This window comes from Monopterus albus, unplaced genomic scaffold, assembly GCF_001952655.1.
Source record: "Monopterus albus unplaced genomic scaffold, M_albus_1.0 scaffold34.1, whole genome shotgun sequence".
NCBI classification, from domain to species: domain Eukaryota; kingdom Metazoa; phylum Chordata; class Actinopteri; order Synbranchiformes; family Synbranchidae; genus Monopterus; species Monopterus albus.
Window position 1 is genome coordinate 5,420,586 of NW_018127914.1, and position 12,904 is coordinate 5,433,489.

The 12,904-nt window shown below is 39.7% G+C and overlaps 1 protein-coding gene across 5 annotated transcripts in view; it reads right to left on the reverse strand.

Moving 5' to 3' along the window:
- The window catches only part of mbpa (myelin basic protein a), an 8,178-nt gene extending 3,273 nt beyond the window's left edge, over nucleotides 1–4,905 (reverse strand). Inside the window, exons 1-4 of one of the 5 annotated variants that reach the window (XM_020597390.1) lie at nucleotides 4,618–4,905; nucleotides 2,012–2,107; nucleotides 1,541–1,567; nucleotides 14–34 (exon numbers count right to left, since the gene is read on the reverse strand). In XM_020597390.1, coding sequence (XP_020453046.1) covers nucleotides 14–34; nucleotides 1,541–1,567; nucleotides 2,012–2,107; nucleotides 4,618–4,737 — 264 coding nt within the window. In that variant the 5' untranslated portion in view covers nucleotides 4,738–4,905. The remainder of the gene's footprint in view (nucleotides 1–13; nucleotides 35–1,540; nucleotides 1,568–2,011; nucleotides 2,108–4,617) is intronic. The other 4 variants (XM_020597392.1, XM_020597391.1, XM_020597395.1 and 1 more) reach the window with 4 other exon arrangements.
- Between the last annotated feature and the right edge of the window lie 7,999 nt (nucleotides 4,906–12,904).

The window sequence follows — 12,904 nt, forward strand, 5'->3', positions numbered from 1 at the left end:
GTGAATGACGTCCCAAGCCCAAGCCCTCTCTCCACTGGACATGAAAAAGAAACAGACAATGATGAGATACAGTGAGCGGGTGATGCCACCTGTATCCACCACAACACGCCTGAGAGTCCTCCAGTAAACAGCATTAGATGGCAAGATTAGAAGCAAGGTGGTGGCAAATAAGATGCTGACAATTAAAAAAAAATTATCACCAATATACAGTAAATATAAATATTTCCTGCAGTCAGGTCTTTCTGTGATGGTGACCTGCTGTTCCCTTCCATTTTGCCATGTGAATAGAATCATTTTTTGGTGGAAAAATTGGTAGAAAAGCTAAAAGTATCTGAATTATGTTTAACAAGAGTAAAGATGAGTGAGAAGTCATAAAAATGAAAATAAATGTATGCAGACCCAGTTTTGGAACCACATGTAAAACATGCACTTACAGCATAAACGTTTGCTAACCTTTGCTCAGTTTACATGGAAAGCAAATAGTCCAATAATTACTTGCAATGTACAACAGATAACAGTAGCCATATAAAGGATAACATACATGTACAATAAGCATTACAATCAGTACAATACGATTAATATAGCCATTAAACTTAACTTAAAGCCACCATGTTTGGAGCTTTTAGCTACACTAGCAAACTAAACTTTCATGAGATTTGGAGCAGCCATTCATGTTCCACAGAGAAGAGAACCTACTGACATTATCGCTTGACTTTTTATATAACATTCAGCTGTACCTGTTTAAGTATAAAATTATCTAGTGAAATGTCACCACACTTATGAGATGGATTACCATTAAAGTATTCATGTTCCCCTTACTTTTTGATGACAAACTGATCCCTGGGATTTTTCTCTAGTGCCACCATCAGGTCACAATTTAAATTTGTTCAGTACTTTATGACAATTAAGTGCCCACTAAATGACTTTCCAATCATTCTTAGCTGTACTTTGTGTTTAGTGCTAACTTAGCTTTTAGTGCTAATTAGCAAATGTTAGCACACTAAAACACCAGCATGCTAGGTTGTCTCTGGGACCATAGTAGCTGAACGCACTGCTGTGCCTCACCACTAGCCAGTCCTGTTACTGTATTTGCTTATAGCATCTTCAAAGTAACTTTGAGTGCGCACATTTTTGTTGTAAAAAATAAGCCAATGTCTAGGAATATTGGTATTGGTATGGTAACAAGAACCGAAGACCAACAGTATGGTCCATAAGTTACTTCATTATTCCTGGGGATTCAGATCAGGAGGGCAGGCTGGCGGTTGGACTTCCTGTCCGCTAAAGCGTTGTTTTTGAAAGTTAGAAGTTTCTAACTCACAGAGAGTGGCAGAAACAAGAAATCCTAGATGAAAAAATTGCACCCTTTGAAACTTGGCATTGAGACATATGATGGAAACCATCAGTATAGAAGAGGAAGTCGTGTCTAAAAAAGTGATCCGAAATCACCTTCATAAACATTTTAAATGATCAGTGCATCATCGTGGTGCAGCTACACTTCTGGAATGATCACAAAACAGATACTGTGAAAATTGAGACTCACCCTGGATTTAGGACGAGGAGAGGAAACCTGAGAAACACCAAGCAACAACAACAACAGAATGACTGATTACACAGGGCAGGAAAAATCTCTGTTTTGCTATAAACAATTGATTGAGCGCTGATTGAAATTTACCCACAATTCCACTTTTATCAGTGTGTAATGAAGGAGTCATGCAGCTTTGTAATCAGAGAAGGAGAGGGGGAAACAGTTAGCATGCTGTTTTTGAAGTGCTACAAGAGTTAGAGCCACAGCAAATCAGAGGAAAACACTGACAATTCAAAACTCATACACTATAAAGTGGAGGAAATTGATTTGTTCTGTGCTCTGACTCATGGCAGTTTCACAGCAGTACAGACCTGAAGCTGAAACCTAAGATGTTAGCATGATGCAACAAAAGATGACTTTGTGATTATTATCTATGGTATGACATGTACAATATCCATTTTGAAGCCTTTAATCCAAGAAACTTACAATGCTCCTGAAGAAATGCACCACAGCATTTTCATGGGCCCGGCGGCGAGTGGAGGATTGCTGCGGTGAGGAGGCCAGGTGACCCCGGAACGACCCCTGAGAGCATCAACACAGGCCAAGTAACTTCTCACAGTACATCACAAGATAACACTGCGCTCATATAGAATTGGTTTAAAGCACCATGTAACTCGGCAGCACAGAAAATCTCTTTACACAGTATGTACATGATGGAGTATCCTGGCATGAGTGTGAGCTCTTTCCCGAAAGTTCAATTCCTCATAATATAATAATTATATTTATCACAATAATTAAACAGTTGAAAGGCCCTGCTGGATATAAAGTCTCACAACATTAGAGAGAAACAAAAAGAAGTAGATGTGAAATACAAGAAAGACTAAGACCATGATGAAAAATCCTCAGTCTGAATCATTGAGGAATGTATCAGATGGCTGACGCTGTCTCTCAGTGTGTGAAACCAAACAGATCTCTTTGTGGGTAAATGAAAAGTGCAGCTGACACAAGCTTCACAACAACTTCACACATCTTTACTCTGACAGCTGATCATACTGTTCACTTTAATTCATGCATTCAACTTGTCTTTATGTTAAATCAATGCAAATAAAACTGAATCTTTTGTAGGTATGAGAGCTTCTATTTGCAGTTTTCTGTTGCAACTGTGCAGAGTACAAGCCCTAAACAATACGAGGGAACGGATCTAAGCACAAACAACAAATTGCATCAAACTTAAATTTCTAGGTGTCATAGTTGATGACAAATTCTCCTGAAAATCTCATATCAGATATGTACAAAAGCTCACTTCAACCATTGTATATATTACAAAAAAGAGTGATAAGAATTGTGCATAAGATGGGGTATAGGGATCACACCAATGTAGCTTTCATACAGTCTAAATTGTTAAAATTTTTTGATTTAGTGGGATATAAGACTGCTGTGTTTATGTATAAAGCCAGGAACAATTTATTACCTGGTGGAATTCAAAAACTATTTAATGAAAGGGAAGGTGGATACAATTTAAGGGGTCAGTTAAATTTAAAAATTCATGCTATACGTACAACCAAAAAAAGATTTTGTATTTCCATAAGTGGGGTAAAACTATGGAACAATTTAAGTGCGGACATAAAAAACACTAAGAGAATTGATGAGTTTAAACATAAATATAAAGGTATGTGTCGATCAGGATATATGCAAGAACAGGCTTAATGATTAATTAGATGGAACATTGTGGGTGTGGTGTATGAATGTTAATACTATGTAATAATTCTTTAGTATATTACTTGTGTGGTGTAGAAGAGAATTATCTATGTAGAGATACTGCTTGCAAACCAATGATGGTAAGATGATGTCATGGGGTAGGACTGGATAAGTCTGACTTCTTCCTACTCCATTCAAGCATGTACTGGGTATAAGCAAATTGATATTGGATTATGTGTAAAATTATGTGTGTTGTCATATCAACTGTCTTTACATGCTTGAAAGAATAAATCAAATCAAATCAAACTTTGTGAACGAAAAAAAATCTGAGATGTGACATTCTTCTGCTGCACTTACTGACAGATGAAAAGGTCTGACAGCAGCTCTGACTCACCAGGGCCTCTCTCACCACACACTTCAGGCTTGAATCCCGAAAGAGGTTTTGTCTAACATTTTCTCTCTGCAGGTCAGGGCCAGGCTGACATTACAAACTAAATCCATCTGCACCATGCTAGCAATATGCACATGCACTTAGGCCTGTGTCCCCCTCACAGCCTCTCAGTGGGTTTGCATTAGTGTTGTTCTTGTGCCGCGTTGGATGACTAAAAATAACAGCATAGGTACAAATGGTGGAACAAAGCTAATGAAAGGATTTAGAATATAAACAAGAAATAACAGCAGATTACTTTTTAAACTGATGTCCAGAAAAATCTCTTTATTTTTCCAGAACATGCTGCTTTTCAGTCATGTGTATAAACTGGAAAATTGCCCGAACTTAAAAAAACAGTCCTCAGTAGAATAGCACCAGTCCAAGCACCGGGGAAGTGAATCAGCACCATACTTCAGCAAAATGTCCTTTAAACCCTCATTTTAAAAAGCAAATTTCTCATCTCTTTCATCAACGCCATAACTGCTGTGACTGAGTTTGAGTTTCAGAAATTGGAGTTTGAGTTTTGCCCTTTTATTTCCAGCAAACTCTGGATAATAATCCTCCATGATGGTTTTTATTCTGTTTTCTTTCTGCTGTTTTATTCTTTGTCTTTTGTACTTGTGAAATACTTTGGTCAACCTGCTGTTGTTTTAAAGTGCTATATAAATCAATTTTGATTTCATTTGATTTGAATTTCTATGAATAACAGAGATGATCATTTATATACTGTATGCAGTAAAACTGAAAGACCAGAAGTGCAGACAAATGTTATCAGACAAGCACAATGTAGCACAGATTTATAGTAATTAAAGTAATTTTGCTATTATTTATTTTTATACTGTTTTTTCCCCAAATATATTTAAGTTAACAATTAATGGGACACTGGTAGAAAATTGGTAGAAAGCTGAAAATTAAAAGAAAAATCACTCTGAACTGTCTCTTTAAATGATGCATGGATGCTCACCTTGCTCCTTTTCTTTTTGTCTCCACCAAAGAATTTGCTAATCTGATCCATGAGTCCAGGGTTCTTCTTTTTCCTCCCGAGCCCGAAGGTGCTCTGCCCTGAGGTGCTTGCCGTAGCCATGCTATCTGCTGCTGAGGTTGGGTGGGGTTGACCTTTGTCTGTCTCCTCGGTAGTTCTCTTCAGTCCTCAGCCTACAGTGCCAACACCCAGCTCTGCTCGTCCTTCAGGGTGTGTTGCAGCCTTTCTGACACTCAGGGGCTGTCTTTGAAGGTGTCGTCCTCTCAGTCCTGGGGCACCATGGGACATGAGGAGGGTCAGGTTGGGGAGGGGGGGATCTTACAGCAGTGTGATCCACAACTCTGGATTGGCTCCAGGCATTCTTTGGAGCTTCAGTGGCTGTGTCAGTCACTGCCGCCCTCCGCATGGGCCCGGCCATTGTTTCTCTCCCCATCTGCCTCATCCCGACCACAGGGACAACAAGGGTTATCTCTGAGTCTGAACTCACAGCCTGATGCAAAGCAGCCTGCTGCTCTGTGAGGCCATTGTTGAACCTGCCCCATAGATCTTCTTACTGGATTGTGTTTAAATTAGACGTACAGTCACCCAGATTAACATAGGGATAGGCCCAGGAGAAAGGAGAAGCTTGTGTGAAAACCTTTGAACATGAGCCAAGTATCTGTGTCTGCACAGTAATTAAATAAACTTATGTGGACTTTGCATGATAGAAATTGCTCAATTTTTGTTTTCATGTTGAAAACTATGATATCCGCACAGTTCCAGCTATTACTGCAAATTTATGAGCAGTGGAGCTTCAAAAGTTGCATTTTGGACTTGAAAAATGACAAATTTAACCAAAGGTTATGTTTTGCTGCAATGCTAGTGGAAATATGTTGGCTGCTGAAGACTAATATAACGCAAAAATCCGAAACCGTTCTAATGTGCAGGAAGAGCAGAGACTACATGAATGAATGAAGTGAAAAAGTGAGTTTAAAAAGTCAGGAATGTGAACCTCAGTGTTTGTTTTATTGTGACAACACTTGTTTAAGTGTCTTAGATGTTTATTTCTAAATCTCTGCAAATGTTTGTCTGTGTGAATTCTAATACCTTTTGCCATGGCACCACATTACAACACTACAAAAAGTGCTGGAGGTGTTGTTCTATCCAGAGTGGCTGCGGTGGCTGGCAAACAAAGCAGGTTCTGTTGCAAGAGAAGTTGTGTTGCAAAACACCCATGCAGCATCAGAATATTAATATTTTGGAACAGATGCCTTTTTGTTGCAATTGCTTCTTATTTCAAGTGAGAAAGTAGCTTTTGCAAGAGGAAAATAACCTAATTTCTGTGTGCAGTGGCCGATGAATCTGTTTTGATAACACACAACATATAAGAAATGAACATAGGCGTAGATCTTACAAGAACTTTTCTGAGATGGATGTGCAGCTGCAGATGTTTAGAAATCACTTTTGATTGAATTGTTATGATGCAGCATGGCTCCAGATTAGTACAGATCCATGACACGAGAAAAAAGACAAACTGAAATGAACTGATGAACTGGTGTAGGCTATCTGATTTAGCATGTGAGTAGCAGCAAAACACCAGATGAAAGAAATGATTTGTGAACCAATAAGGAAACGTAAATCTTCAAAATACTCATTCCAAAGTATATATGTAGTAATGTATATGTAAATCAGGGCATGAGAAGATGAACAGTCCAAAAGACCAAACATTTATTCTCACTTAAAAGGCACAAAAGACGTAGGAGAAATGATTCTGGGTGGATTAGATTTCTGGCCAACATAGTACATCTGTTTTTAGATACAGCATGGAAACAGATAATGAGCCTGCTTTCAGTATATGGACTGAAACAGAGATGCAATATGTGCTAAATGTGGAAATGAGGTAGAAAATATCATTCTTTGGGCGAGTGACTTATTACTTTAAGACATAATCAGGAGACGTGTCTTCACTGTTGCACCGTGGAAGCACTAGAAGCTTCATTACAGGAAAATGTTTGTCTAATCATGTTTCTCTTTTCCAGTCCTGCTGCTTGTGTGTGCACACAGTGAGTGTAAATATCAGAACGAAAATAGATGCATTTAAAAATCAATAAAAACTAGAGTAGATCTGTGTAAATATATGAATCTAATAAGAGGCAACAAAATGGCTGGGAGTCGTATTGGTTACACTGTGACTGAACTTCATGCATCCTTTTTTAATACATCTCACATTAACCTCAGTAAAATTGTTCATGTATAGAGCAGTATTTTGAGTGGGGTGAGTCATTAGCAGCAGGTCGAGGCTAAGCAGCTGTTAGTGTTTGTCATACAAACTGTAACACAGCTCATTCAGCTTAAATGTGGGACAGTAACCTGGGAAGACCTCCTGTGAAAGACGACAAACAGGAAGTGGAAAAGGCCTTTATTTAAACCGATGCACTGAGAAATCCTGACTATGTGGGTTAACATGTACCATAGATGTCTATGGAGTCATCATGGCTGTAAAATGGGGATCGACTCGGAGGGAGACGTGTTCGTCCACTCTGCCTTGGACACAGTGCTCCGTCTGTCCTGCAGGGCCGAGCCTCAGCGCAGCACCCACAGGCCTGCCCTCGTGTCCAGAAGAGTCTTGGATTTGTCCCAGAGCCTGGGAGTTCAAGGACGAGTGCAGGGGAAAAACAATAGCGGCCATGGAAGAGAGATGTGGGACACAAACACGGGAGAGATCCTTGAACCCCGGCAGGAATGTCAATCTAGACCAAGACACCCACTGAGAGAGGCAGCTGAACATCTGTTCGCTGCTGGAGAGAGAAAGAAAGCCTTCTTCTGTTCTGTCGCATGTAGCCTGTAGATCATAACCACAGGAGACATTTAGTTTTACAGTCATTTGTTCAAACTGTTTTTATGACTTCTACGACCTCAAGGTCCCAGAATTATGTTGATACTATCACAACTTCATCAACAAAGACATTTACAAACCCCTTCAGATAAACGGAGTTCAAGATTGGCATTAGTTTTGATTACTTTTCAAGACCAGTACTGATAAACGGATCACACCAGCAGCACAAATCAAAACATAAGAGTTAAATAGAGGTAAAGGTCACATTTCATTGTCTGCACAGGATCCCCCCAAGAATGTTGAGACCTTACTGCACCAGGGCGGGCTGGTGCAGCCACCACCACCGGGTCCCGACACCATCTTGACATCAACTTGAATCCAAGCTGTTATGATAAATTAAATTAACAGTACATGTTGCTCTGGTCCCAATCCTGTGTTTTGTTTTGAACTTCCCAAATTCCATATCTGATCCACTTGGATAGGGATTTCAGGTTTTGAACTCCTGGGCTCAGATGATGAATAACTTCTGACACAGTTTACTGTGTATCAGTAACCTTAAAGTCCTGCTTGTCTGCTTTATCTGCAGTATCTACGGTGGCAGGTTTGGATCCACATTCGTGCAGGTGTACCCGGAGAGGAACAACTATTGAAAGCAGTGACCCCATTTGTCAATATAGTGAAATATGTTGAAGTCGTCCTTCAGTCTGACCATGAAAGCTGCGGTTATGCAGAAACAGAATGTTGGTTTTCCTTTCACTGACAGATTTTCTTCCACTGAAGAAACACGCAATTTTTGTGTATTTCTTTTGGGATAACAGTGACTTGAGGTGATACAGGGACATTTGAGTGTAGCTCAAGTTTTGTTCCACTAATTGTCAGCGGGAGTGAGAAGCCTTTGTGTTGCTGTGTCTTTGTCGCCCTGGATGACCTCGTTGTATCGCATCCAGCCCATGTAGCCTATAGATGACATCAGAGCTGCTCAGCAGCTGATGTCACCATCCTGTGGGTGCTCCTGCCAAGAAAACATTAGGCACTTCCTCCTTTGCATGACCTAATTGTCTCACTTTATATTTTGTATTATATAAGTTATAACAAAGAACAGAACGGTGCCTCTAAAGTTAACACATTCAGAAACTTGATGTCCTGCTGATTTTCTGAGGCATTTAGTATCTTTAACTTGTTTTAAAATTCCCATTGTTTGAACTAGTAGGATCAGCTGTAAGATGTGAATGGGCTTTCCCCCCTTAGTGTGTCCTCACAGCGATGCCTTTGGCTGGTAAACAACTTAATGCAAATGTCTTGGTGGTCAGAAGCCAATGATTCCATCAACATTTGGCAGGAGCGGACACTCAGGGCTCGAGCATAATGCGATCATTTGTTTAGCATCTTAACAATATCATGCTCTCTTGTTTCAACCCGAGGGCCGGCGGATATTTGTGATCCACAGCCGCTGTGGAGAAGACTGTTGCAAAGAGGAGAGCGAGACAGGAATGAGAAGAAGGAAATATAATGTTGATCTTTAGTCGTTTTCTGTTAGTGATTTTATGGCACTGGTTGTGCGAAACAAAAGCATGGATCAACACATCCATCACTGTCCTGTACCAGCACAGTTCTGAAACACAGTGCAGCCTTGAGGCTTTTATAATAGTACAACTTTGATTTGATTTATTTATTCTTTCAAGCATGTAAAGACAGTTGATATATCAACACACATAATTATACACATATCCAACAAATGCTAATCCAATATCAATTTCCTTATACCTAGTACATGCTTGAATGGAGTAGGAAGAAGTCAGACTTATCCAGTCCTACCCCATGACATCTTGGCAATATTTAAAATTGTCATGCCAAGAAGATTTCACAGATTTCAGTCGACATGTTGCGAGGCTCATCTGAAGTGTAGGTGGAAGTGTTGGGCCACCTGTCTGTTTTCATTAATTCTAACACAACAAACGTGTAATGTCCTGGCATTTACAGCCACTCTGTAAATGTTTAAGTGGTGAAAAGAGATTCAGGTGTATATCAAAAGAACAGCTTTGGGAAAAACATCTTTAAACATAATTTTCATGTAGTAGCATTTAAAAAAAAAAGAGTGCAGCTGCACAATGTTCACAAAATTAGAAGACTTCCCTTCAGAGGCAGAAACGTCTCAAATAGGACAATTCTGTAAATGCTCATGTAAAAACATTTGTATTAGTGTCTTAATGTGGACGCAGACTTTTAAACCCCATACCCCTTATTTATTCACCGTCATTTCTGAAATCACACTATGGCCTTCACATGTGGGAATTTTGCAGCAGAAGGTGTTTGGCATTTGGACCTGGACCTGATGTGTCTGAGAATGTCCTGAGCACAACTTCACTTTAATTCTTTATAAACCAACGTGTTACTTTGTGTCACATGTTTTTCAGAATGTGGAACAGCTTCAGCCTGCATTTACTTCAGTGTACTGGACAACTCCCACTGTGTGTGACTGTGCTGAAGTGACTCTGAGCACACACACTTCCATCACATTTATTTGAGTAAATAACAGCCTAAGAAGACATTGCCCGTGGCTCTAGACATTTGATAAAGCACCTGTTTGTCTTGGCACCTGGCACAGGGTCACATAAGGAAGATGAATCTCGTTGTGATGACATGAGTGCAGAAGCAAACCTCCCTCACTCCCTCTGCTGTCAGTGTGAGGAACTGCATGTTGTGAGAGACGGATTATGACACAATGGACCCCTGGGCACACACATGTAAAAGGCCCCCCACCCTCCTACATGCAACAAATACACCCAGACTAGACACATTTTGTTTATTTTTCTTTTTGCATGCTTTTAAGAATGTTTTAGATATCTCTATCATCATTAAAGCAGTTGCTTTGCATATCTTTGAGGACATTTTGCATCTTTGTGCTCATTTTGCTCACTTTGTGGTTGTTTTTTTTCTCCTCGCAGTTGTTTATTGTTTCTCTGAAGATATTTTGCCTCACTTTGTGGTTGTTTTGTGTCTCATTTTGACCATTGTTTTGGTTAGACATTGAAGAAACATTCTCAGTTTTTTACCCTATCGGGTAACAAACATAAGGGTGATCTGCGCTGCTTCAGTCTATTTCTACAAATTCCTGTGGTAACTTCAATTTATTAGGAAAATACAGGCACATGAAATAGTGTTACTGGCTACCCTACTGAAGAGATGGAATAATCATCTCCACAGATTCATCTATAAATCTATACTGTCAAAGCTACCCAACGATCATCGGTTTCATCGGAGATGGCTACGAGTCGGCCTACAGATAGGAGGTTGAACAGCTGGCCGCTGGTTGAACAGCACTTTTTGTTCTCTCAGTCTTATCTTGTTTACTTTTGTTTGCTATATGCACACGCACACTGAGAGCCACTGTACCAGAGTCAAACTTCTCATGTGTCCAACACACCGGGCAAAAAAAAGCCGATTCTGATTCTACCGAACTGCCTCATCTTCTTTCTCTCATTTAAGTTCTGTAACAATCCAGGAACTATTTAACGTATCCCAAATGAATGTACCAACCTTAATCGGGTTCTGCTCTAGGCTTTAGTCTTTAATGAGACTGACCAGCGAGTCGCCCGCAGACCTTCCCCTTGAAGGTTTGTAATCTGTTTTTATAACTTAAAGTATAACTGTTTTTATTAATTCTACAGTGTCTTTCACTCTGGCTGTCTGTAGACGTGTTGTTGTGCGCTGGTTGTGTGGTTGTCTGGCTCTGAATGTTTCTTCAAGTCTGTTGAAGGAGAGTCTGTGCTCAGTTTGACAATCTGAATAAATACATTTACTAAAATGATAGCTAAGCTGTTGGATGGCAATTACTGGATGCTGTGTTTCATTGTTTTTGTGGTGTTTTGTCTCTTGCCCATTGGGGAGGTCTGCAGGGGACACTTACCAGGAACATAGTACCAGCCACACACCCTTTGATCCTTTACCAGTTTTAGATTGTGGCCTATAATCACATCAGTGTTTTCATTGGCTGAGATGTATGTGATTATTTGTTAGTTAGTTAGTTTTTTCTTACAATTTTTTAACATGATACCATTTACAGGCCACAAGCCAAACTGCATTAGTCTAAATATAAAGATGTTTTGCATACTGCAAGGGTTGCTAGTTTTGACCTCTTTGGGTGGCAAATACAGCACAGATATGAATATATTTTATTTTATTTTTTACATTTTAGGTTATATAGGTACACAGGAACTGAAAGTCAAATGAGCAGAGCAGTCTAGAAGCTTCAGGTTTATACAACAGACCTTCACTCACCTTAAATGAAATGTTTTCGCCAAATCAACAGGCAATAATCAGTTAAATTAGACACAATCAAGAACTAATTAGGCATCATTAATTAAATGTGATGACAGTTTTCTTTATTAATGTTGTAAGATGTCCATATTATGTGCATTTCATGTCTATAATCCACCATAGCTGAGGGAATACAGCCTATTTTTTCTTTTTTGTGAAAAAATGAGATGATAATGGTTTGAGAAATAAACTAAATCTAAACATTAGAGACTCCACATTGTAAAATAAATCAAGTATATTCAACACAAAAATGTTTTTACAGAATTATGTTTGAAAATTGTTGTTAAAATTAAAGTAACACATCAGTTTACAGACACTGACCGCTGATGCTGGTTTGAACATGAAGCGTAACAAACTTTGAGTGGCTGCATCTCCCAGACTCATAGGTAACTAGAAAATGAAGGTGACTCTGCCCAACAATGGAACAAACACTCTGATCTGTTAAAGCTAAATCAAATGGTAGTGTGTGGCTCTCAGTTATTTAGCAGGCAGGGTAAGTCCAATTCAAATTATTGGGGTAAACGGATGCTGTTGCCGTGGTCTCGTCTCATGGCTCAGTGTCATGGTAACAACAGGTCTGAGCTAAAGGGATCGCCACCTGAGGGGAGGAGCAGCTGGGTCCAGAGCAGCGGATCTCCGTGTGTCTCTAACAAGGCTGGTGAAGAAAATCACAGAGGTGGGCTGGAGGTGCTGCTTTATGATATCATGATATTACTGTGAATCAAAGCTGAGACACAAACTGAGGAGAAGGCTTCAAACATCACACCATCACTTCACCTCTTTATCTTATTTTAACCCTGGCAGTTGCAACAAAAGCAGAACTCTTTGTCAGGTCAGTTTAATTGCTGCAGCACTAAGTCTCATGGGGCTTCACAGTTGTACAACACACCTTCTGTCCTTAGACCCCTGATTAAAGTTGTGGGCAGGACAGCTCAGCCATGAGCTGAAGCTCCGCAGAGCAGAGGGAAGCTGCATTGTTTTTCATTCACTTTGTTTAGATTAGTTCACATTCGAATGCACAGTTTCCTGATAGGGAAAAGGATTTGTTTTCAATTAAACACCAAATTGTTTCTTGAGCTTGTATCACATGACACACATCCTATGGTAATAGCACAGCTGTCCGGGAAAGATGAGTCT